The sequence below is a fragment of the Musca domestica genome, unplaced genomic scaffold (genome assembly GCF_030504385.1).
Source record: "Musca domestica strain aabys unplaced genomic scaffold, Musca_domestica.polishedcontigs.V.1.1 8, whole genome shotgun sequence".
Lineage (NCBI taxonomy): Eukaryota > Metazoa > Arthropoda > Insecta > Diptera > Muscidae > Musca > Musca domestica.
Window position 1 is genome coordinate 12,865,681 of NW_026712409.1, and position 25,784 is coordinate 12,891,464.

A 25,784-nucleotide genomic window follows, 5' to 3' on the forward strand; every position below is an offset into this window, starting at 1 on the left:
GCTGATTTTGTGTTAGTAGAAATAATAGGATGTCTGCAATATGAGGATAGCCGGATGCTTATTTCGAATTTTGTAAGAGTTATAACTATTCAAAACTATGACACTTTGTGGGCGAAGTCCCAGAAGAAATGATCCAATCACTACCATCTTTATAACAGATCTTGTGTTGATGGAAATATGGAGATGTGTCAAGTTTGAATGGAATCGAATGTTAATTTGCGTTAAATAAACTTCATGGATATTGAAAATTTTGACCCTTTTGTTGGGGGGAGGGGGGGGGGGGGAGGTGATGAGGGTGGGTTTGTGTTTACCAAAAAAAGTGGACCGATATATCCCATCATCACAGCAGATTTTGTGTTAGTAGAAATAATAGGATGTCTGAAATAAGAGGATAGCCGGATGCTTATTTCGGATTTTCTAAACGTTTTCGTTATTCAAAACTTTAACACTTGGTGAGGGAGGTACCAGAAGGAATGGTCCGATCTCTACCATCTTTATAACAGATCTTGTGGTGATAGAAATATTGAGGTGTGCCGAGTCCTTATGGAATCGGGTGTTAATTTCGGGTTTTATGAGCTTCATAGCAATTCAAAATGTTGACCCTTTGTGGGAGAGGTACTCCATCTTCATCCCAAACTTTGGTTTGACAAAAATATTGTGTTGTGCGAAATTTGAAGACAATCGGACTACTACTTCACATTTTATAAGAATTATAATCTTTCAAAAATTTTACCCTTTGTGGGGGGAAGTACTTAATGGAGTGCATTGATGTTGTCCATTTTTGCAACCGACCTAGCACTGATGCATATATTAGGATTTGCCAAGTGGGAGCAAAATCGGATTATCCCTTCTGTTTCTTTGCAGTAAAATATTTTTTTTTTTTTTGAAAATATCGACCCTTTGTGGGGGAGGTACCACAAGGAGTGAACCGATACTGTCCATATCCGAACTCGATCTAAGTTTGATAATAATATTACTATTTACCATGTTTGGACCAAATCAAATACTCCCTTGGGGAAGTATCGTGCACACCAACCAGAAAGACGAACGGACGGATGGACATCGCTAGATCCAGTCAAAATGTCCTGAAACGGATTTGGTCCAAACAGACCTAGGGTCTAAAAACATTATCTCTATGAGCTTCTAGCCATATGGCTGAGGGTATAAAAACCTTAATCCGAAAATTTAAAAAAAAAATGTCCCCCTCTATATGGATTTCTGTGCCATGTTAGCATTGAAAATGCTGCGACACGTGTCTTTTAGCTGTAGTTACATAATCCACTGAGCTTTTGGGTTTCCAATTATGGAAACATTTGAATTTTGTTCTTTATTGAAATGAGACCTCTCCAAATTCTCAATGAGTTGTTAGGGGGAAAATCCATCACATTGGTACAATGGTACGTATGATTGACGGTACAACGCATTCGTGTTAAGTATACGACCCAAGTAGTATAATGATTTTATTTTATTAAAAGGATTTTGGATTTGAGTATTTAAGAAAAATATCTTGTGGTATTTTAAAAAATCATTATTTCCTAGCTCTTAGTATTTATTGAACCAACAAATATATTCGGGTTGAATTTGTGTTCAAATTATTTTTTTCGAAATTATCCAAGTATTTTACATACATTAATACGCCAAAAAAATTAAAACAAATTTTTAAATTTTTAGATAAATTATCATTGATTATTTGATTTATCCGCTTTTCGCACCAAGTGTAAGTGAAATAGTTTATCATCATTTGCAACGTAAAATGTATGTAGCCTTAGCCATTTGGTTAGTGTCGCTGTTTTTTTTTCCCCAAACATACCTGACCCTGACTATGAAAATTCTGTTGTCTCAATCTCTCATGCAACCGTTCAATTTTCAATGATAAACATTCTTGAAAGTAGAACAAAAAATTTCAATGAACTGAAATTGAGTTTGCTTCCTTTGTCGCCAGCAATCTCAGTTGGCCAAGAAAGTAGAGAATCAAAACAAAAACGAAATATTGCGAACAGATTATTGTGATTATTGTGTGTGTGTAGAGAATTTCATTTGGTAGGCTTTTGGGAGAAGATCTGAAGAAGTGTTTCTATTCACTTGTAGATTTATGGGAGGCCTATAGAAGAACTGAACAAGATCTGCTAATTTTAGGAGTCCTGTAAGATACCTTGTATCTATAGAAGTGTTAACTTTCGTACCCTTTCGTTTGGAATTCCAAAAACCATGTCGTACTTTTTGACCAACACACTAGCAAGGGTTCACATACCAAATTCTACATTTAGACCTTCGATTAATATCATGCCACAGTATTTGGTACATTTTGGTACTGTTCGTACCTTTTTATGATTGACCCCAATTCGTACCATTGAAGATAGCTCTAAGTACATCTAAGAACTTTTTTTTTCAAATTTCTAAAATTACAACCCTTTCTCAACCGTCCACACTTGCAGTGATCCACATTCCAAATTTTCAAATTCTAGCTTCATCCGTTCGCTAAATACGATGTTAAAGTATTTAGCACTTTTTCGTACTTATTGTACATTTTAGTTAGAATTTTCAAAAAATGGACGGGTTCCCTCTCCATTAGGAATTAAATGTAACCTCAATTCCATTCCTAGTCTCATTCATTCACTTATTTCGTTGGCACAACATTCGGTACCTTTTAGTACTTTTGTACCTTGTTAGGTACTTCTTAGTATTTTGTAATACCTTTTTATTTCAAAATACCAAAAATGCAGCAAACCAAATCTTTGAATTTTAGTTTGTCCCCTTTGCTTATCATACTAAGATGCAGTATTTAGTACATATTCGTACTATTAATACCCTTTTAGTTCGAATTTCTTTTTAGTTTTTTTTCAAATGGCGCCGTCCCCACCGTTTCTCACACATAGAGCTTAACTGTGACCTCCATTCCAATTTTAACTTCACCCGTCCATTCATTTCATTGGCACAGCATTCGGTACCTTTTTGTACCTTCATAGGTACTTTTAAATGTATAGTAGTACCTTTTAATTTCCCACAAATGCAGCCGTATCTCTGCATGATGATGCAGCATAAAGTACCTTTTCGTACTTTCGTTATGTCCCTTTTAGTTCGAATTTTTAAAAATGTGATCCCAATTCTAGTTTTATACATACATGGAGGGTGTATTAAGTTCGTCATTCCGTTTGTAACTCATCGAAATAATTTTAGACCCAACAAAGTGTGTACAAACATGATCTGCGTAAAATTCTAAGACGATTTAGCTCTGTCCGTCTTTCCGTCAGTCTGTCCGTCGGTAGTAATCACGCTACAGTCAAAACGAATTTCGATAGAAAGCTAAAATTTTGCAGAGATCAGTCTTTTGTGCACAGGCAGGTCAAGTTCGGGCTATGGGCTATATCGGTCCACTATATCGTATAGCCCCCATATAACGGTACCCCCCCCCCCCCCTTAATTTTAGCCACATTTTTCAATGGAATTGTCTGAAATTCTTGAAATTCTTCTTGTCCTTTGTGGGTTCTTTACCCCCTGAAAGAGAATTGTCTATAAGGCTCCACGACATCGTATATCCCTCATATAACGGTATCTCCCGATATTCGGTATTTTGATGATTGTAGCTAAATTTTTCAATGGAATTGTCTAAAAATCCACACAAGAAGTTCCTTCTGAACACTTTACCCCTTGGATGAGAATTGTCCACATAGGTCCATGATATCGTATAGCTCACCATATGAAGGTAACCCTGATATTCGGTATTTTGATGATTTTAGCTACATTTTCCAATGGAATTGTCCGAAAATTCTCACAAGAAGTTCCTTGTGAGTACTTTCTCCCCTTAAAAAGAATTTTCTATATAGGTCCACAATATTGTATTTCCCCCATACAACGGTACCTCCCGATATTCGGTATTTTCATGATTTTGGCCACATTTTTCAATGGAATTGTCTAAAAATCCACACAGCGAGTTCCTTCTATGCACTTTACCCCTTCGATGAGAATTGTCCACATAGGCCTAGGATATCGTATAGCCCCCGATATTCGGTATTTTGATGATTTTAGCTACATTTTTGGCCGAAATTGTTTCGAATTTCATGTTTAAAGTTTGTAGATCGTATAACGAAAAATTCTTTCTGCAGATTCATGTCTTCGTATAGACCACATATAACGGTACCTCTCTGTATTCCGCATTTTAATGATATTAGCAATATATTCACCGGAATTGCTTCAAATTTGATAATCTTAGCGACATTATTCAACGAAATTGTTTCAAATTACGTATTTGAAGTTCGATATCGGTACAACAGCCTATGAGAAAAAATTACTTATGCAGGTCTACGTCTTCGTATAGCCCACATTTAAAGGTTTTTATTTAAGTGGTATTTTTCGACGAGTTTTTTTTTGAATTTTTTCTTTTTTTTTTCCTTCAAAATGGTGGAGGCTATTAAAAGTTCGGCCCGACTTGTTCGTCTTTCTTACGTACTTCTAATAATTTTTTGTAGTACCTTTTTATTTCAAATCTCCAAAAATGCAGCTGTATATTAGTTCTACATTTTTACATAGACTCACTTTCACAATAATACCTTTTCCCTTTGCTTGATATGATGATGCATTATTTAGCAACTCGCAGGGTACTTTTAGTTCGAATTTCCAAAAAATGGAAATCAGACATTAACTATGACCTTCAATCTAACTCTACGTTCACCCGTGACTTATTTCGTTGGTACAGCATTTGATATTTTTTAGTACCGTTTATACAACTTTTAGTCCGATTTCCTAAAATTCGCAGCCTCATGTCACTCCTATCTATCAACAGTGATCCGTATGCCAAATATTATAGTTCTCTCTCCCCTGTGCTCTTGTGTTTCAAAGCTGTTCTAATACAGTGGCCGGTGACTGTACTGTTATTGTTGATAGATATGTATACAAAAACAAAAATAATACTCAGTTACGTTAAAATTTTGTTCCTTTTTTTAGATAAATATATTGCATATTTAGCTGTTGTTGATGTTGTTTGTATGCTCTCAGCTCTTTTGGGGTATTTGCTCTTGTTTTTGATTTCGTGGATGGATGGACGGATGGATTAATTTTAAGGTTGCATTTGAATGCGTTTATAGTATTTTTTTTTTTGTTGTTCTCAAATATTGTTTTTTTATGAAACATTTCATATAAAACATTCAGACGAATGACAAAATATTTTCATTCAATTACGGTCAATTGTGGCGTTATTACCGAGAGCATAGAAACCAGAAAATTAAAAAGAAAAACCGAAAACAGTATCGGAAGTCAAAATTCTATTGTAAAATAAATTGATGGTTATTTTGGAGGCCCCGGTCGTTTGAGTGATTTGTAAACGCGATTGTTGGTTATTTTGATTTGTTGATAACTCCTCACCGTCTTCTTCTTCTTCGAACACTTTGTGCTCCCTTTCTTCTAATTTGAATGGCGAAAAAATTATGTTTTCTCATCTAATCTAAAAAGTCAGTCAGCGAGGCAGCCCGGCAGCCAGCCAGCCAACGAGACTATTGACCGACTTTATCACTTTGCAAATGATGGTGTTGTTGTTTTGATTGTTAGTGCGATTATCAATCGCACTCCCTTCCGAATCAAAATTGGATCGTGTGCCGTCGCCAGTTTAGTTTTTTGTTGCCATTCGAAGATGAGTTCGAGCGAGCGGTAGCGCTATAATCTTGTGGGAATTTTTTCGTTTTTTTTTTTTTTTTGAATTTCATTCAAAACAAATGTGGGAAATAAAAAAATTAGGAAAAGAAAAAAATATCAACAACAACAAAAAACCCTACGATGCTATTCAAAGTCAATGTCATTGAGTGTAGAATAGATTTTCAAAGCAAAAAAAAATAAAAAAATGCAAACAAAGTGAAAATAAAGAAATATTACGAAATGAAGGCTAATTTATAATTCAATTTTTGTCCCCCGCAGATATAGAACGCGAAATTTTAATTTCTTGTTTGTTTATAAAAATATATGTGTTTTCCTTGTTGTTGTCTCGATAGAAAGTGAAATGAACAAAACACAAATCAAATTCAAATTCAAATCATAACAAAGAAATCTACTTCAAATCGAATTGTGCCTCTTAATAAATACTGCTTTATTTACTTCTTATAGCTAACGCCAATATTAATAATAACAACAACAAAAAAATAATGTGATTTTTCAAATTTTTTGGTTTTGTGCAAAAAAAAAAACGAATATTTTTTGTTTAAAAAACAACCCTCTTTTTATTTTTAAATAAATAAAAAACAATTATTTAACAAATATGAGAAAATTATTATTGTAAGTTGTGCATGATGAAGATTTTTTTGGAAATTTAATAAAAAAAAATTAAGAAAAAAAATTGGTGGTATTGGTTTTTAAAAAATGTTGTAAAAAACAAGTAAAAAAGGTGAATACCCTCCACCATTTGGAATGAACTTGGCAATTCTAAAAAACAGTGTTGACTTGTTTGTTCGGGATACCATAGTATTTTGTTGATGCAAAATGGTCAGGCTTAATCCCTTTATTGTTGTTTTTATAAAAAAAAAGTTTGTTTATTAGTGGAGAACGATTGTAATGTTTACCAGGGGGTAAGGCAGGGAATACCTAGGTTTCGGAAAGAGCCACCAATCCTCATCAGTTCTCTTGTTTTTTGTCTTGGATATTCTTCCCAGAAGTTATTTTAAAAATAACTTCTATAACAAAAAAAAAACTTTTTTACCCCAGTGACGAGATTGTAAGCTCAATAGAAGAGGAACCAAAGAATTGCATAAAACTAAAATTCTTTTGGAAACTCTTCTAAATCTTACAATCGCACTTATAAACATCTTGTTATGCTTTCGTTTTAGCATACCCATGAGTTGACCGTACCTTGTCTATTAATAGAAGAGTGCTGGCTTGTTTGTTCGGGATACTATAGTATTTTGTTGTTGCAAAATGGTCAGGTTTAATCCCTTTATTGTTGTTTTTATAAAAAAAACAATGAAATCCGTTAAAAATTCTGTTTAAATCTGAAAAATACCGAATGTAGCTGTTATATTAGGGTCTATACGACGACATGGACCAATATTACAATTCAAATGCGAAACTTAAAAAAATCGGTGAATAATGTCGCTAAAACCATCAAAATACCAAATATTGGGAGGTACCGTTATATGGGGCTTTACGAAGACGTGGACATACAATCTCCTGTCATAGGCTGTAGTATCCTTTACGAACTTCAAATAGCAAATTTGAAACAATTCCGATGAATAATGTCGCTTAATTCATCAAAATACCGAATATCGGGAGCTACCGTTATATGGGGGCTATACAAAGATGTGAACCTGCATAGAAAAATGTTTGTCATAGGCTGTAGTAACCATTACGAACTTCAAATACGAAATTTGGAACGATTCCGGTGATAACAACAGTCCTATGCAATTTTTTTTATAAAATCCGCATTCAGAATACCAATTATCCTTGGCAAAATTTCTTTAACAAATCTACGTTTGCAGGACTAATAGTACTTGTAAAAAATCCACGTTATGGGCCTCATAGTACTTAGCAAAAATTCTTTAAAAATCCACTTTTATGAAACTGATAGTCTCTGAAAAGAATTGTTTAAAAATTCACTGAAAGTTTTTGAAAAAATTCTCTAAAACACCCAAGTTTCTGCTTTGCAAAATTCCTTAATAAATCGACGTTTCAATAACTATAAATTCTTGGAAAAAATCGTTAAGAGTCCATGTTTTGAGGACTGATAGTCCTTGACAAAAATTCTTTAAAAATTCCACGTTTAAAGGACTGGAAAGAAATCTTTAAAAATCTATGGTTTAAGTATTGATAGTCCTTGGCAAAAATTCTTTAAAAAATCCACGTTTGAAAGACTGATTATCCTTGGAAAAAAATCTTTAAAAATTTATGGTTTGAGGATTGATAGTCTTGGGCAAAAATTCTTTAAATAAATCTACGTTTGGAGGACAAATAGTACTTATAAACAAATCTTAAAAAATCCAGGTTTGGAGGAGTATTATTCCTTTGAAAAAAATTCTTAAAAAATCCACGTTTGAAAAACTGATTATCCATAGAAAAAAAATCTTTAAAAAATCCACGTTTGAAGAACTGGTTATCCATAGAAAAAAAATCTTTAAAAAATCCACGTTTGAAAGACTGATTATCCTTGGAAAACATCTTTAAAAATTTATGGTTTGAGGATTGATGGTCTTGGGCAAAAATTCCTTAAATAAATCTACGTTTGGAGTACAAATAGTCCTTGTAAACAAATCTTAAAAAATCCAGGTTTGGAGGAGTATTATTCCTTTGAAAAAAATTCTTAAAAAATCCACGTTTGAAGAACTGGTTATCCATAGAAAAAAAATCTTTAAAAAATCCACGTTTGAAGAACTGGTTATCCATAGAAAAAAAATCTTTAAAAAATTCACGTTTGAAGAACTGATTATCCATGAAAAAAAAATCTTTAAAAATCCACGTTTTGAGAACTGATAGTCCTTGCAAAAATTATTTAGAAAAATCACGTTTGAAGGACTGCTTTTCCTTGGAAAAAATCTTTAAATATCCAATTTTTGAAGACCTATAGTTTGAAAGACTGCTTATCTTTGGAAACATATCTTCAAATATCCAAGTTTTAAAGACTAATAGTCCTTGGCAAAAATTCTTTACAAAATCAAGTTTGAAGTACTTATTATCCTTGGAAAAAAATCGTTAAAAATCCATGTTTTGAGGACTGATAGTCCTGTGCAAAAATTCTTAAAAAATCCACATTCGAAGGACGATTATCCTGGGAAAAAAAACTTTAAAAATCCATTTTTTAAGGACTGATAGTCCTTGCAAAAATCCTTTACAAAATGCACATTTGAAGGACTATTATCCTTGGAAAAAAATCTTTAAAAATCCATATTTTGAGAACTGATAGTCCTTGGCAAAAATTCTTTAAATAAATCTACGTTTGAAGGACTGATAGTCCTTTGCAAAGAAAGATAGTCCTTTGAAGAAGTGACTATCAATGGAAAAGAATCTTTAAAAATCCATGTTTTGAGGATTGATAGTCCTTGGAAAAAATTCTTTAAAAAATAAAAAAAAATCAAATATAAAGGACGATTATCTTTGGAAAAAATCTTTAAAAATCCACGTTTTGAGGACTGATAGTCCTTGCAAAAAATTATTTATAAAAATCACGTTGGAAGGACTGCTTATCCTTGGAAAAAATCTTTAAATATCCAAGTTTTGAATACTAATAGTCCTTGGCAAAAATTCTTTAAAAAATCTACTTTTGGAGGACAAATAGTACTTGTAAAAAATCTACGTTCGAGGGACTGATAGTACAAATCAACAATTCTTTAAAACATCCACTTTTGTCTAACTGTTAGTCCTTGGAAAAAAATCTTTAAAAATCCACGTTTGGAGGACTGTTAGTCCTTGGAAAAAAAATTTAAAAATCCACGTTTGGAGGACTGTTAGTCCTTGGAAAAAAATCTTTAAAAATCCACGTTTGGAGGACTGTTAGTCCTTGGAAAAAAATTTTAAAAATCCACGTTTGGAGGACTGTTAGTCCTTGGAAAAAAATTTTAAAAATCCACGTTTGGAGGACTGTTAGTCCTTGGAAAAAAATCTTAAAAAATCCACGTTTGGAGGACTCTTAGTCCTTGGAAAAAATCTTTAAAAATCCACGTTTGGAGGACTGTTAGTCCTTGGAAAAAAATCTTTAAAAAATCCACGTTTGGAGGACTGATAGTCCTTGGAAAAAAATCTTTAAAAAATCCATGTTTGGAGGACTGATTGTCCTTGGAAAAAATGCTGAAAAATAACCAAGTTTGTGCTTTGAAAAAAATCCTTAAAAAATTGCACATTTAAAGGACAAATTGTCCTTTGCAAAAAATTCTTAAAAAAAAAACTTTTGTGTGACTTATATTTAAAAATATAGTTAAAAAATCCTCAGAAAAAATCTTTTAAAGAATCCTAGTAGTCTGTGGAAAATTTTTTCAAAAAATCTCAATTTGTGGGACTGCTATTTGCATTTCTTCCCCCGGGCCTGTAAATTTCGATTATATGCCAGTTAGTCTAAATAATGTAATTTAAGTTAAACTTCCAAGTTTTTTTTTTATAAATGGAAGAACTTTAAGAAATCTTCGATAGTTTACAAATCTTCCATTTGTCGTTTAATGGCAAAATGTTCCGGAAGAAGATGTTGAATTCAGGTTCTCTATGGATTTCTATGGATGCGAGCCTTTTTTAGGATTTTTAGATGAAGGCACCCCTTAAAGTTTTCTGAAAATTAAAATCTCTCAAATTTTGCATCTCTTAGGGCCTTTACTGTGGATAGAAGATCTTCCATTGCTGTTGGTTCTTCATGTATACTATTTTTAATAGGCTAAGTTTTGACCGAATTTTTAAAATCCACACAGATAAGCATCTGTAAATGTTTATTTTTCCATTATTATATATTTTTATTCGTGCTATTACAAAACATTATATTTTTTCCATTTATTGTGGTTCTGCCTTTAGCTTATGAGATATCAAAAAGAAACCAAGTAATTTCATCAGTAGCGCCTTAAAGTATGCAACAACATTTGTTCGAACAATAAATACCCACGTACATAATTTTGAGTGTCCTCTCAATTGCCCAAACGCACATCAATGTTATCGGCAACATTGTCTGTGGCACTGGTTGTGGTTTCTGGCAGTAGCTTTTCGGTGGCTACACTGTCCTTTGGGTCATCTTTCTTCTCCTCACTTTCATTTACCTCCGGCTTGGAATGACCATGTGTTCTACGATGATGCCAATTTCCATGATGACCACGCCATCTTCTGTGTGTTCCATAATATTCTTCATCACTATCAGCCTCCACATCCTTTTCATTTAATGGATTCTCAGCTGGATTTTCAGATTTGCCGCCATGACCATGACGGTAGTGGTGGCCATGCCCGTAACGTCTCCTGTGGAACCCCTGATATGATCCATTGGCCATCTCGTGGACATTTGTTTCATCATTGTTTTCCATTTTAGATACATCGTGTTGTCGCCTATGATAATGGCGACCACCCCCATGACGGCGATAATGATGACCCCTGTGAGAGACCTGATCTTCCTTATCGCTGCCTTCATTGGATTCGGTTTTATTTTTAGCCAGCTCATCATCAGCAGCATCTTTTGCCATATCAGGTTCATGGTGATGGTATCTGTGGTGATAACGACCACCCCGATGAAAATGATGACCGCTGCGATGTTTCTGATCCACTTCACCTTCATTACTGGAGCTTCCATCCAGTTTTTCCTCTTCTTCCTCTACGTGATTCGGGGCCATTGAACGCCTTGAATGCCCCAAGCGACGACTCCAATAATGATGACGACCTGTCTTATGTTCTCCAGACTTTTCTACACCTTCACCTTCAGTAACGTTAGGTAGAGCTTCTTTGTTCGCCACTTCAATGGGCCCTTCTGTCATGAGAAGTGGTTGTGACTTATCTGCAGCAGCAGCAGCAGCTCTATGCAAGCCACGATGGTGGGAATTTTTCAGATGTGACCTATCATAGTGGTTGACATAATAGCCATAGGGTCCCTGGAATTGATGGCGGCGATGACGGATAAACGATCCACGATGGCGATGAAGTCCATGCAGGCTACCATGTCCAGATTTCGCACCATGGTGATCCCCAATGTGGCGCCTGGCCTGGCTTATCACAATCAGGCCGAGCAGCAAACAGAGAATGTGGAGGATTCTCATTTTATGTTTGTATTAAATTCTGGTATATCAAAATCGTATTGCAATTCAAATCTGTTGGTTTTCAAAATATTTTTTTTAATATTCAAATTCTTTATCAATTGAAAATAAGGAATCACAAAGCGGTTTAATAATTTCAATATTCACTTTTCGATTTTCTTTTAATCCGGTTCAACAAAAAATGCCTTTGTAATCTGACCAGAGCTTCTTTTATACTGTCGCCCTTTTTGAAATTAACTGAGACTGTAGGCTTGGCCAAAGACGACAGCTTCAGTTTCTTATCAGTTGTTGGACTTTCGTTATTTGCTTTTTTTTAAATTAATGTTGAAGAAATCTCAAAACTGCGCATATGCTGAAAAGATTAGGGGATTTTTTGGAATTTTTGCGGCTTTTTATTGAGAAATTTTCGAAATTGTTTGTTTTGATTTTCAAAAATATTTTGAGGAAGTCAAAATATGATTTATGATTTGTTTTTGGAAAGATTATTGTTTTAGGATTTGGAAAAAAATCTGAAGAAACACATTTTCACAACCATAAACACAAATACGAAAATAAAAGTGGGGGACTTCCAAGTTTAAAAATCTAGATTTGGAGGACTAATTCTTTAAAAAATCTACGTTGTTGATGCTGAAAGTCCTTGGCAAAAAATCGATTAAAAATCCACGTTTGTGGCACTGAAAGTCCTTGGCAAAAAAATCTTTAAAAATTCACGTTTGTCCTTGGCATTAATTCTTTAAAAACCCCACGTTTAGAGGACATAAAGTCTTTGGCTAGAATACTTTAAAAAATTCGCGTTTGTGGTGTCAAAATTCCTAGAACTGAAAGTCCTTGGAAAGAATTCTTGAAAAATTCAAGTTTTTGGGACTGGCAAAAAAATCCTTTAAAAACCCGCGTTTAGAGGAGTAAAAGTACTCGGCAAATACTCTTTAAAAAATCCACTTTTTGGGACTGTTGGTTTTTGGCAAGGATTCTTTAAAAAACCCACATTTAGAGGACCAAAAGTCATTGGCAAGTATTCTTTAAAAAAGACCCATTTAGAGGACCAAAAGTCCTCAACAAAAAAATCCACGATTTTAGGACTGCAAAAATTCTTTAAAAATCCATTTTTGGGGACTATAAGTTCCCATCTACGAGAAGACCTTCCGGTCTTCTAAGAGAAGACCTTCTTCCGATCTTCTAAGAGAAGACCTTCTTCCGGTTTTCTAAGAGAAGACCTTATTCCGGTCTTCTAAGAGAAGACCTTCTTCCGGTCTTCTATGAGAAGACCTTCTTCCGGTCTTCTATGAGAAGACCTTTATCCGGTCTTCTATGAGAAGACCTTCTTCCGGTCTTCTATGAGAAGACCTTCTTCCGGTCTTCTATGAGAAGACCATCTTCTGGTCTTCTATGAGAAGACCTTCTTCTGGTCTTCTATGAGAAGACCTTCTTCTGGTCTTCTATGAGAAGACCTTCTTCTGGTCTTCTATGAGAAGACCTTCTTCTGGTCTTCTATGAGAAGACCTTCTTCTGGTCTTCTATGAGAAGACCTTCTTCTGGTCTTCTATGAGAAGACCTTCTTCTGGTCTTCTATGAGAAGACCTTCCGGCCTTCTATGAGAAGACCTTCCGGCCTTCTATGAGAAGACCTTCCGGCCTTCTATGAGAAGACCTTCCGGCCTTCTATGAGAAGACCTTCCGGCCTTCTATGAGAAGACCTTCCGGCCTTCTATGAGAGGACCTTCCGGCCTCCTATGAGAAGACCTTCCGGCCTTCTATGAGAAGACCTTCCGGTGTTCCATGAGAAGACCTTCCGGTGTTCATTGAGAAGACCTTCGCGTCTTCTATGAGAAGACCTGCGGGTCTTCTATGAGAAGATCTGCGGGTCTTCTATGAGAAGACTTTCGCTTCTTCTATGAGAAGAACTTCGCGTCTTCTATGAGAAGACCTTCGCGTCTTCTATGAGAAGACCTTCTGGTCTTCAGAGCATCCGGTTTTCTATAAGAAGGCCTTCGGATCCTCTATAAGAAGACCCTTCGGGTCTTTTATGAGAATACCTTCTATGACCTTCCATGAGAATAATTTCTGGTCTTCTATAATAAGACTTTCTGGTCTTCTATAGGAAATCCTTTTGGTAATCGATAAAAAGGCCTTATGATCTCGTCATAACAAGACATTCTGGTATAGAGGACTGAAAGTTTTTGGCAAGAATTCTTAAAAAACACACGTTTAGAAGACCATATGGCCTTGGCAAAAATTATGTAAAAATCCAAGTTATTGGGAAATATAGTCCTTGGCAAATTTCTTTAAAAAATCTAAGTTTAGAGGACCAATTGACCTGCGGAAAAATTCTCTATGTTTTTGGGATTAATAGTTCCTGTTAACATTTTTTTCTAAGAATTGCTAGCTTAGAGGGCCAATTGTCCTTTTCAAATCCTTTGGGCCTTCTGTTAGAAGCCCCTCTGATCTTCTATGAGAATACCTTCTATGAGAAAAATGTCTGGTCTTCTATAATAAGACTTTCGGGTCTCCTATAGAAAATCCTTTTGGTCTTCGAAATAAGACCTTTTGATTACGATCTGAGAAGTCCTTCTGGTTCAGAGGACTAAAAGTTTTTGGCAAGAATTCTTTAAAAAAACACATTTAGAGGACCAATTATCCTTGGCGAAAATTATGTAAAAGATCCACGTTTTCGGGATTTATAGTCCTTGGCAAAAATTCTTTTAAAAATTCACGTTAGTGCGGATAATAGTCATTGCTAAATTTCTTTAAAAAATCCAGGACTAGAGGACCAATTGTCCTGCGTAAAAATTCTCTGTTTGTGGGAATTTGTTTACAATTCTTTAAGAAATCCAGGTTTAGAGAACCAATTATCCTTTTCAAAAATTCTTTAAAATCCATGTTTTTGGAACTGATAGTCCCTCTTAAAAATTCTTTAAAAAAATCTCGTCTGTGGGACCGATGAGGTCCGGGTACATAAGCAGCTTGAAGTCTTCACATGGCATACTTTGTGATATATCATTGAGGGATGCCAGAGCCGCACACGAAAAATTCGTTAAATAAACCATCAAATATTTAAAAATCGGTAATGGATTTTTTATATCATAAAGGATTTTGTGACATATCATAAAGGGATGCCAGAGCCGCACTCGAATACTCCCGTCGTTCTTTTCTTATATTTGACATTATTATGCCTAGCTATGATGCCAAGCTGCTTATGTTACCACACCTATAGTCCTTGTCAAAAATTCTTCAGATAAACCATCATATAATTAAAAATCTGTAAAGGATCTTTTTAAATACCCAAGTGGAGGATCTGTTATCCGTTGAAATTTTTCTTTAAAAAAGTACATTTGGAGTCCTTGGTATTTTTTTTTTTTCTAATTCTTGTCCTTATTAATTGGTAACCTCGTATCATTTGGAAACCTTTATTTTTCTTAAAAAAAATACCACCAATTTTTTCTTAAAACAAAAAAAAAAAATTTTATTTTTTTGATTGACAAATTTTGAAAAATTATTGATTGTTTATTGAAATTTTCCAAATTTTCTCCCCAAACCAAAAAAAAAAAAACAAAAATACAAAAATTAAAAAAATCGCCTAAACAAAAACAACGAAACAAAACAACTATTGTACAGCAGTTTTATCATGGCCGATATAACATCACAATCGGGACAGATGCGAACGAAATTGGGTGATATCGTTGAGCACAGTTCAACGTCACTGAATGAGGCAACTGAGGTGACAAAAGGATTGCGGAATGTGGTTGGATGGTTAAAACAGGTGGAACGATTTGAATAATGCTTTTTTTCAAAAAAAAAAAAAAAAAAAAAAAAAAAAAAACATTTTGAAAGCTAAAACTCCTCTCTGAGTGTTGTATAACTTGTACTTTGTGTTTTAGATTTTTTTTAGCACTCACTTTCATTTTTTTTTTAATTTTAAATTGAAAAAAATTATTTTTGAAAAAAAAAATGTTGGGCAAATTAGAACTGTTTTCACATTTTGTATGACATTTTTATTTGCAATTTTTTACGTTTTTAATTCATGTGAAAAGAATTCGAAAGATGCAGTCGAACTTCTCTGTAACACACCCAAGTTTACCAAAATTTAAAACAAGATTTTTTCAAGGCCCTCAAGTTCCCTTAAAAATATATGTCAATAAGTTCGACTGTTCTTTAAAATTGTGGTGGGGTCTCGAAACCTGAATCCACCACCCGATTTTTTTGTGGGCTTTTTTGAGATCCTACCATACGAAAATGGCGCACTTACATTCAGTTCATGTACTTTACTGTCTTTAGATATTTAATTTGTATTTGTTTTTTTTTGTTATTGGCCTGAGCAAATTCCTATTTTTTTCCTCACTTGAAGTATTGAAAAAAAAAATATTCACAATTATTATTTATTATTTTTTCAAGGGGATTCCCCCGGAATTTATGTTAGCTTCGTTTCATTTCATTTTGAATTAGATTTGAGTTTCATTTCCCCACGTTCTTTAATCGGTTTTGTGTTCTCTCGCTATGTATCTATCTATGTGTGTGTGTGCGTGCGTGTGCTGTACAAAAAAAGCTTTCTCTCTGGAGTTTTCCACACAAATCTGAATCAAAAATTTAATTTCTCTTCTTTTTATCTATCTCTTCCTCCCCCTCACATAGGCTTCCATTGAGGTACGTGAAGCTGGCAAACGGGCCGTAACACAAATACAAAGCTCCAATCCGAATTTCCTATCCAACGAATTTGATTTGGACGATCCCGAACTATTGTCACCGACCTCTTCCTCATCGACAGCCGGCGGTGTAACAGACGAAACAAAATACGATACAAAATCGTTATCAAATCAGGATTTAACGCGCAGCTCCCGACCCTCGCTGAGTCAACCACAAAGCCCCCGGGCCCGTAGTCGTGTCGATAATTTTACAGCCGGCTATCATCGTTCCACATCGATTATAACACAATTGGAGAAATCGAAAATCCTCTTGAAAATGTCCTCAGATCAGGAAAATAAACCCCTAACCATACTGCACTATAACGATGTCTATAATGTGGATCCAACGACAGAAGTTGAACCGATTGGTGGGGCGACACGATTTTGTACAGCCATCCGGACCTTTGATGTCGACAATCCTTTGGTTCTCTTCAGCGGTGATATTTTTTCGCCCAGCATGTGTGAGTAGTGGTGTTTTGAGTAACTTATTTTCGAATACTTATATTGAAATATTTTTCTCTTCTATTTTGCAGTAAGTACCTTCACCCAGGGCGAACAGATGGTACCTGTACTCAATAAAATCGGAACACACTGTGCGGTATTTGGAAATCATGATTTTGGTATGTTAAAAGGCACAGGAGTGGATTTTGAAAACCTAGGACCTAGAGTAGCATAATTTTTAAGGGAATCAACTAACTACTACTTCGGAGCCTTAATAGAGGATTTTTAAAAGCCATAATTAAAGGGAGATACGAAAGCATAAACGAACTTTTGAATATCTTTGTACATTTGTTTGTAACGCGGAAGAACGGAAGCGAGATATACCCATGGATACTTTTGACGATTTTCATAAAATCATAGATTTATGCATGTTCGTCTGTCCGTCCATGTAATTTTGTGAACAAAATGCAGGTCGCATTTATTATCCGATTGAGATGGAATTTTCCAAACAATAATTGTTTGGCCTAAGGACGAACCCTATTGAATTTGATGAGAATCGGTTTATATTTAGATATACCTCTCATATATATCTTCAACCGATTTTGGGTGCACCAAATGGCCAATATAAGTCCAAATGACCTGTATTTCGGCACATCCAACCGAATTTAGTCTAGAAGCAAGAACATCAAATTTGGGGGAAATCGGTTCAGATATAGCTATAGCTCCCATATATATGTTTCATCTGATTTGGGGTCTTAAGTCCCTCACATGCGAAATATGCATTCCACAGGAATGATATTTGGTACCAGATATCCGATACAGCCCAGAAATACCTTTGCCAAATTTTATCTAGATCGGATCACATTCGGATGTAGCTCCCATATATATTTTTATCCAATTTTAGGTTTTTTTTGTGCACCAAATGGCTAATATTCTCCCAAATTGACTGAATTTTGGCAAAACCGAACGGATCATATTTAAGAGAAGTCGAATTCCTACTTGACAGCCTTTAAATACGATTTTTGGAAAACATTTCAGAAAAACTTCAAGGCCATTTGAAAACCATAAATTCTTATCTAACTTCAGTACCTAAAAGAGGATAGTTTTATGAGGAAATAAGAACTGGATTTTTAAGACTTTTAAGCGCACCCTTTACTTTTGGATAACAAATTGTGTAGCGCGCCTTAAAGTATGTTACAAAAATACTTAGCAGAAATAGGACTTTCGAACCCCAAATATGATAATTTTTAAGAGGAGTAGAACTCCTACTTTAGAATTCCTTTTTGGAACACATTTCAGGAGAACTTCAAGGCAATTTTAAAATATATATTCTTAATTGACTTTAGAACCTCAAAGAGAATAGTTTTTTAAGGAAATCAGAACTGGATTTTTAAGATATTTTTTTAAGTCTTAAAGAGGATTTTAAAATCGATTTCTCAAGTCAACTTCACAGCCACAAAATAAATTTGTAAACGTATGTTTAAAGCCTCTTTAGAGATGGGAATTTTCCAACACATATTTTGCATGGGATCCCACAGCCAAAAACTAGAATTTTAAAAATATATATTTTCTGAGGTCTTGCAGAGCAACAAACGTGGTTTTTTAACATGTTTGAAACATATATTTTTCGAGGGTCTATCATACATCGAAGAGACTAGTTTTTAGAGCCTTAAAAAAGGATTTTAGAATACATTTTACACCATAACTTTAGACCCACAAAAGTGGATTTTGAAATCCATATTTTCAAGCGTCTTAAAAGAGGCTTTTTGGAACATATCTTTAAAAAGATTTCAGTAGTAGTAGTTTTTTAAGGAAATCAAATCTAAATTTTTATAAAATATTCAAAGAAGCATAAAAGGATTTTTAGAACAGACTTCTCGATTCAGACTTCAGAGCAAGCAAAGCAGTACATATGACTGAAGCCTCCTTAAAGCACACATATTTGATGGGTTCTCATGGCCAAAAACGAGAGTCTTTACAAATCTTTTTTCCAAAGGTCTTTAAGAGTCTCATGCGGGAATTTTTTAAAAGAAATTTTTCAGACCACTTTTAGACCCAGGACATGGATTTTTAATAATAATTCTTAAGTCAATTTCGGAGCTAAAAAAGTGGATTTTTAAAAAAATATTTTTTGCAGCCACTTAAAGAGGCACAAACGTGGATTTTTATACCCTCAACCTCAAAGAGGGTGCCATATATATAGAGCCACAAATAACAATTTCAGGGATAAATTTTCAAAGTACTTTAGGAGCCATTTACAAACACTCGCAAAATGGTATTAATTTTTCCAAAAATCTCTTTTCTTAAGGGATTTTCAGAAATTGTTCCAAAGATATCTTTTCTCAATGGATTCTCGGACCCTCGCCAACATGAATTTCTAAATCATATTTTTGTCAAATATATACATATTTTTTTTAATTTCATTCCTTCTTTCAGATCATGGCCTCGATGTGCTGGTGGAACTTATCAAAAAGACCAACTTCCCATGGCTTATGTCCAATGTGGTGGACAACGAAACGGGTCGGCCATTGGGCGGTGGGAAAATTTCCCATTACATATTTCACAATCAAATATCTATTGGTCTAATCGGATTGGTGGAAAAGGAATGGCTTGAAACTTTGCCGACCATCGATCCCAAAGAGGTTACCTACATTGATTATGTACAGGCAGGCAATAAACTGGCCGAGGAACTGCGAAACGAAGGCTGTGAATTGATAATAGCCCTGACACACATGCGCACCCCCAACGACGTCAATTTGGCAGAACATTGTCCCGGCATTGATCTCATTCTGGGTGGCCACGATCATGTCTACGAAATCAAAGAAGTCAATGGCATTAAAATCATTAAATCCGGTACAGATTTTCGGCAATTTTCCAAAATTACCATACACAAGGAACGCGATGAAAATGGCAAATTGAAAATCGATGTAGAGGCTGTTGATGTGACGGCCAAATATGCGGAAGATGAAGGTTTGAAAAAGGAATTGGCCACATACTCGGAGGTCATAGAGGCTAAAATGACTGAAGTTTTGGGTAACTTTAGTGTGGAGTTGGATGGACGTTTCTCGGCGATTCGGACACAGGAAACGAATTTGGGTGATTGGGTGTGTGATGTGGCGTTGGCGGCAACTGGGGCCGATGTGGCTCTCATCAATTCGGGTACATTTCGTTCGGATCAAATACATCCGCCGGGTCCATTTACAATGAGGGATTTGGTGAATATCATACCAATGAGAGATCCCCTGATTTTACTGGAAATCTCAGGAAAATGTTTATATGAGGCATTGGAGAATTCAGTATCCGGCTATCCGAAATTGGAGGGCAGATTTCCTCAGGTGGGAATATAAATCTTTTTTATTTATTTTTCTTGGATTTATGTATTTTTTTTCATTTTTATTCCAGGTATCTGGTGTAACATTTGCCTTTGATCCCGCCAAACCACCGGGACAAAGAATCGATCCCCAGCTGGTGCAAGTGGGCGATGAGTATCTGAATATGGACCAGAAATATAAGATTTGTATTAAAAGTTATATTTACAATGGCTGTGATGGTTTTACAATGTTTAAGGACGCTAAAGTATTGGTAGGTAATTGGAAGATAAAACTTTTTCGGCTTTTCTGATTTTTTGGAATTTCTTTTCCTAGATGGATGATGACTCCTGCCCTGAACTGGGTCTCACCGTACAAAATCATTTCAAAGCAATAAATCTACGCACCGGCAAAGGTGGTCATCATACCAAACATCGACAATCGCTGGTAACACTATCCCGCCGCCACAGTATGGTACAAATGTTGGATAATCTGGAGCTGGACGGACCATCGCCAATACGGAAATTATCAGGACATCAAACCAAATCAATAGACTTATCGAATACGAATTGCTCAAAGGTAGGTAGCGATTTGAATGAAATACAAGTAATGCAGAATGTTATCCATGTTAGCCACATTATCCGGATTATCCTAATAACGTAGATATGTTATCCACGTTATCCAAATAACATAGAAATATTGTCCACGTTCTCCAAATGACGTAGATATTTATCCAGGTTATCCAAATGACGTTGAAATGTTATCCACGTTATCCAAATAACGTAGATATGTTATTTAAGTTATCCAAATAACGTAGATATATATTAGCCGCGTTATCCAATTAATTTTATCCACGTTATCGAAATTACTTAGATATTTTATCCCCGTTATCCAAATAACTTAGATATATCCACGTTATCCAAACGACGTAGATATGTTATCCACGTTATGCAAAAGACGTATATACATTATCCACGTTATCCAAAATACGTATATATATTATCTACGTTATCTAAATAACATAGATATGTTATCCAAATAACTTAGATATGTTATCCACGTTATCCAAATAGCCTAGATATGTTATCCATGTTATTCAAATAAATTAGATATGTTATCCAAATAATGAGATATGTTATTCCCGCTATCCATATAGCCCAGATATGTTATCCACATTATCCGAATAACGTGAAACTAATATTCAAGTTATCCAAATCATTTTAATATTTCGTCCTCTTTATTCAAATATATTTTCAAACAAAATTTTTAATACAATTTTTTTGCAGATGTTACGACGTGCTTCCCTTGATGACTTGGAACAGGCCAGCTGCCAGCTGGCCCCGAAAATTCAACATAGAATAATACGCATTGAAAACGAAGCGGTCAGTATTCCAAATTTATTTTAAGTTGATGACGTTTTTATACCCTCCACCATAGTATGAAGGGTATATTAAGTTTGTCATTCCGCTTGTAACACCTCGAAATATCCATTTTAGACCCCACAAAGTATATACATTCTTGATCGGCATAAAATTCTATGTCGATTTATCGATGTCCGTCCCTCTGTCAGTCTGTGAAAATCACTTTAGTTTCCGAACGAAATGAAGTAGGTTGAAAGAATTTTATTCGAATGTATGCTATGTCTGCAGGACTTTTGGTATTAAAAATGGGCCATGTAGGTCGACGTTTTGGTATAGCCTCCATATAATGGTACCTTCCGATATTCGGCATTTTGATGATTTTAGCGACAAAATTCACCGGAAATGTTTCAAATTTGGTATGTAAAGTTCGTAATGGGTACCACAGCCTATGACAGAAAATTGTCTGTGCAGGTCCACGTTTTCATATAGCCCCCATATAACACTACCTCCCGATATTTGATAATTTGATGATTTTAGCGACATTATTCACCGGAAATGTTTCAAATTTGGTATTTGAAGTTCGAAATGGCTACCACAGCCTATGACAGAAAATTGTCCACGCAGGTCCACGTCTTCGTATAACCACATATAATAGTACCTCCCGATATTCGGTATTTTGATTATTTGTTTACCGGAAATATTTCAAATTTTGTATTTGAAGTTCGTTATGGGTACCACAGCCTATGACAGAAAATTGTCTGTGCAGGTCCACGTTTTCATATAGCCCCCATATAACGCTACCTCCCGATATTGGGTAATTTGATGATTTTAGCGACACCATTCCCCGAAATTGCTTCAAATTTGGTATTTGAAGTTCGTAATGGATACTAAAGCCTATGACAAAAAATTGTCCGTGCGGGTCCACGCCTTCGTATAGCCCCCATATAACGCTTCCTCCCGATATTCGGTAATTTGATGATTTTAACGACAATATTTACCGGAATTGTTTCAAATTTGGTATTTGAAGTTCGTAACGATTACTATATCCCATGACAGAAAATTGTCTGTGCAGGTCCACGTCTTCTTATAGCTCCCATATAACGGTACCTCCCAATACTCGATTTTCTGATGATTTTAGCGACATTATTCACCGGAAAGATTTCAAATTTTTTATTTGAGGTTCGTAATGGATACTTAAGCCTATGAAAGAAAATTTTCAGTGCGGGTCCACGCCTTCGTATAGCCTACATATAATGGTACCTCCCGATATTCGGCATTTTGATGATTTCAGTGACATTATTAATCGGAATTGTTTCAAAATTTGGTATTTGAAGTTCGTAATGGAAGCTACTGAATATGACAGAAAATTGTTAGTGCAGGTCCACGTTTTCATATAGCCCCCATATAACTCTACCTCCCGATATTTGATGATTTTAGCGACATTATTCACCGGAATTGTTTCAAATTTGGTATTTGAGGTTCGTAGTGGATACTATGTCTATGTAAGTTGTCTGTGCAGGTCCACGTCTTCGTATAGCCCCCATATAGCGGTACCTCCCGATATTCGACATTTTGATAATTTTAGCTACATTTTTCACCGGAATTGTTTCAAATTAGGTATTTGAGGTTCGTAATGGATACTTAAGCCTATGACAGAAAATTGTCTGTGCAGGTCCACGTCTTCTTATAGCTCCCATATAACGGTACCTCCCGATATTCGGTATTTTGGTGATTTTAGCGACATTATTCACCAATATTTTGTTCAAGTTTCGTTAATATAACATCTACATTCGGTATTTTTAAGATTTTAAAAGAATTTTTAACGGACTTTTTTTTATTCTTTTGAAAATTGCAAAATTCTTTCCAAATGGTGGAGGGTATTCAAAGTTCAGCCCGGCCGAAATTACAGCTTTTTTACTTGTTTAACTTACGTTCAATTTTCAATATTTCAGCACTACAACCGACTGCTTATGAAAAAGGAGACTTCCATCAAGAACACAACAATCACCGAGGCCGAGGATGAATAATTTTACCTCAATAATTCCATTGAAGAATACTACAGCTCAGCTACTCCCAGACAACTTAACTATGACGATATTTATAACAACAACAAAGAAAAACTAAACAAAATAACAACAGAATACACTCAAAACAAAATACATATGTATGTAATCTGAAACTTAAAATCGTCCTATGCGCTAACAAAGAACAAAAAAAAACAAGAAAACGATTACCACTTAGATACGACTCAAAAAAAAAAACATCTACTCGCTCGCGCTCCTATTTTTATTCATTGTAAAACTAGAGCTAAGTATTTATTGAATTTCAAGACACAGACATTCGTTTTATTTTTAATTTCAATTTTCAATTCATATTTTTTCGTGGGGAGCTGGGTTTCCCCCAAAACGCAATATGAGGAAATGAAGACATTAAAGCACAAACTGGAAGAGTTGCATTTGTTGTCTCTGCCACAATTTTAAAACAAATAAAAAAATACAAGGATAACTCAAAAGGAATATTTAGAGCTTTTTATCTAAACTTTTTGAAATGTCCCTCAAACATCCGAATACATTTTCACCCAAAACGAATATTTATGTTATTTGTAATAATAATTTAATCTTATTTAATTAAATATAATCCCATCTAATGCCTTTGTTTCTGTTTTCAAAATATTTTTTCTTGTTAACAAAACAAAATTCTGTATTCACATTAAAATCCTAACAAGAAAAATGGAAATGCCTTTTTCTATTATAAATATAATTTATAAATTAAAACAAAAAGACCCATTGTAAAGACGTTCTCCTTTAAAACACACACAAAACCCAAATTGTTGATTATTTTAGAAAACCTAAAAAACCAAAAAAGCTTTAAATAGATGTTATTAAATACAAGGCAAACGAGGAAGAAGAAAAAGGACATGCTCTTAAAATAAATGAAATGAAATGGAAAGCAACTAATAGATATAGGCAACAACTCTTATGGCAAGTTTAAACGCAATGCACACACATACACACACAGTTTTTTCGAATTTCTTTTTGTAGCACAAAATAAAAACAAATGCAAAACAAAAATAAAATACAAATGTTTTAGTCATAATTTATTGATTTTATATAGGAGAAATATATATATATACACATTTATTGTTTATGTATATACATATTTACTAAATAAGCACACACACACCACATACTATTATAATTATTGAACATATAAATACATTCTATAATTTAAAAAATAAAATTATAAAAATCAACTAAAATGAAATAACATAACCTAAAAACAAAACTCAAGAAAAACATACATCTGCTGTAATAAACCAACAAAGACAAGAACAATGTTAAGACATACTCAACAGAACTAACAAATAAATAAATAAATATAAAATAATAATGGAGATATATATTAATTACAAAATGGGTTTAATTTGTTGTAACATCTGGTGTGAGGGTGGGACAAAGTTGATATACTAAGGCCTTCTATTTATAAAAGATCGATCTTTGGTCGCCTAGAAATCCTTGAAGATTTTCTTTGCAGGTTTCATGTGTTTGGACATTGTTAGCAATAGGATGAGTTCAGCTGCCGCTGTCTTCATGCTGTCACAAATCAGCATGAAACCAGTAAGGAAAAGTCAAATGTCGGGCGAGGTCGACTATGCATATTTAGTAGAGCTCCCGTAACAAAACAATTTATTTCAAGTAGATCTTACCATCTATCCACATTGGCTTTGAAATGACAGCAGTTTGAAGTTGGTTGCAGGTTTTCCATCTCACCCTGTATATAGGGATTGTCAAAAGTGTTAAAAGGTATTTAAATTGTACACGGTGGAATCTATTGGATTAAAGGAAGGTGTTCCGAGAGGAGTAACCGAAAAGCCATAGTTGATAATTATCTGCTGTTGTAGTGTTATGCAATTTCTGGAAGCCACGTTGAGAGTCTGCTGCTGGGAAACACTCTCTTATGCTGGGGAAGAATAAAGCTTAAAGCGTTCTTGCTACTGGTGACAGAGGTGATATCGACCTGTATGAATCACTTTTGCTGGCATCCTTGCCTGGCTTCAGTAGTGAAACCACCCTGCCCATTTTCAAGGCATCGGGAACTACCAGGGTGGCTAACGACAGATTGAGGAGCTTTGTAAGATACTCAACTTCTGCTTCATCCAATTGCGTCAACATCAGCATAGAGATTCCGTCAGGACCAAGCGCATTGGATGAATTTGCGCTTCTGATGACATATGCAACATCTTCCAACGTAAATTGTGGTGGTACCTCCTCGTCGGGAAGAGATCGTACGCGGCGTAGGATCTTCTCTTAGCCCTGTCACT

The 25,784-nt window shown here is 34.8% G+C and overlaps 2 protein-coding genes across 5 annotated transcripts in view; one reads left to right on the top strand and one right to left on the bottom strand.

Moving 5' to 3' along the window:
- The window catches only part of LOC101889086 (trifunctional nucleotide phosphoesterase protein YfkN), a 49,612-nt gene extending 25,954 nt beyond the window's left edge, over positions 1 to 23,658 (top strand). The window contains exons 1-9 of one of the 4 annotated variants that reach the window (XM_005188346.4): positions 6,137 to 6,258; positions 15,290 to 15,434; positions 16,304 to 16,814; positions 16,887 to 16,973; positions 19,231 to 20,129; positions 20,197 to 20,376; positions 20,439 to 20,681; positions 21,389 to 21,484; positions 23,416 to 23,658. In XM_005188346.4, coding sequence (XP_005188403.2) covers positions 6,242 to 6,258; positions 15,290 to 15,434; positions 16,304 to 16,814; positions 16,887 to 16,973; positions 19,231 to 20,129; positions 20,197 to 20,376; positions 20,439 to 20,681; positions 21,389 to 21,484; positions 23,416 to 23,490 — 2,253 coding nt within the window. In that variant the 5' untranslated portion in view covers positions 6,137 to 6,241 and the 3' untranslated portion in view covers positions 23,491 to 23,658. Of the gene's footprint in view, positions 1 to 6,136; positions 6,259 to 15,289; positions 15,435 to 16,303; positions 16,815 to 16,886; positions 16,974 to 19,230; positions 20,130 to 20,196; positions 20,377 to 20,438; positions 20,682 to 21,388; positions 21,485 to 23,415 lie in introns of those variants that run through there. The other 3 variants (XM_005188347.4, XM_059130778.1, XM_059130779.1) reach the window with 3 other exon arrangements.
- Positions 10,416 to 11,961, bottom strand: LOC131806557 (histidine-rich glycoprotein-like). Its single transcript, XM_059130780.1, has 2 exons — positions 11,826 to 11,961; positions 10,416 to 11,732 (listed from the first exon to the last, which is right to left on the bottom strand). The coding sequence occupies exon 2, from the start codon at positions 11,679 to 11,681 to the stop codon at positions 10,572 to 10,574; it is 1,110 nt and encodes a 369-aa protein (XP_058986763.1). The 5' UTR covers positions 11,682 to 11,732; positions 11,826 to 11,961; the 3' UTR covers positions 10,416 to 10,571.
- Positions 23,659 to 25,784: the final 2,126 nt, after the last annotated feature.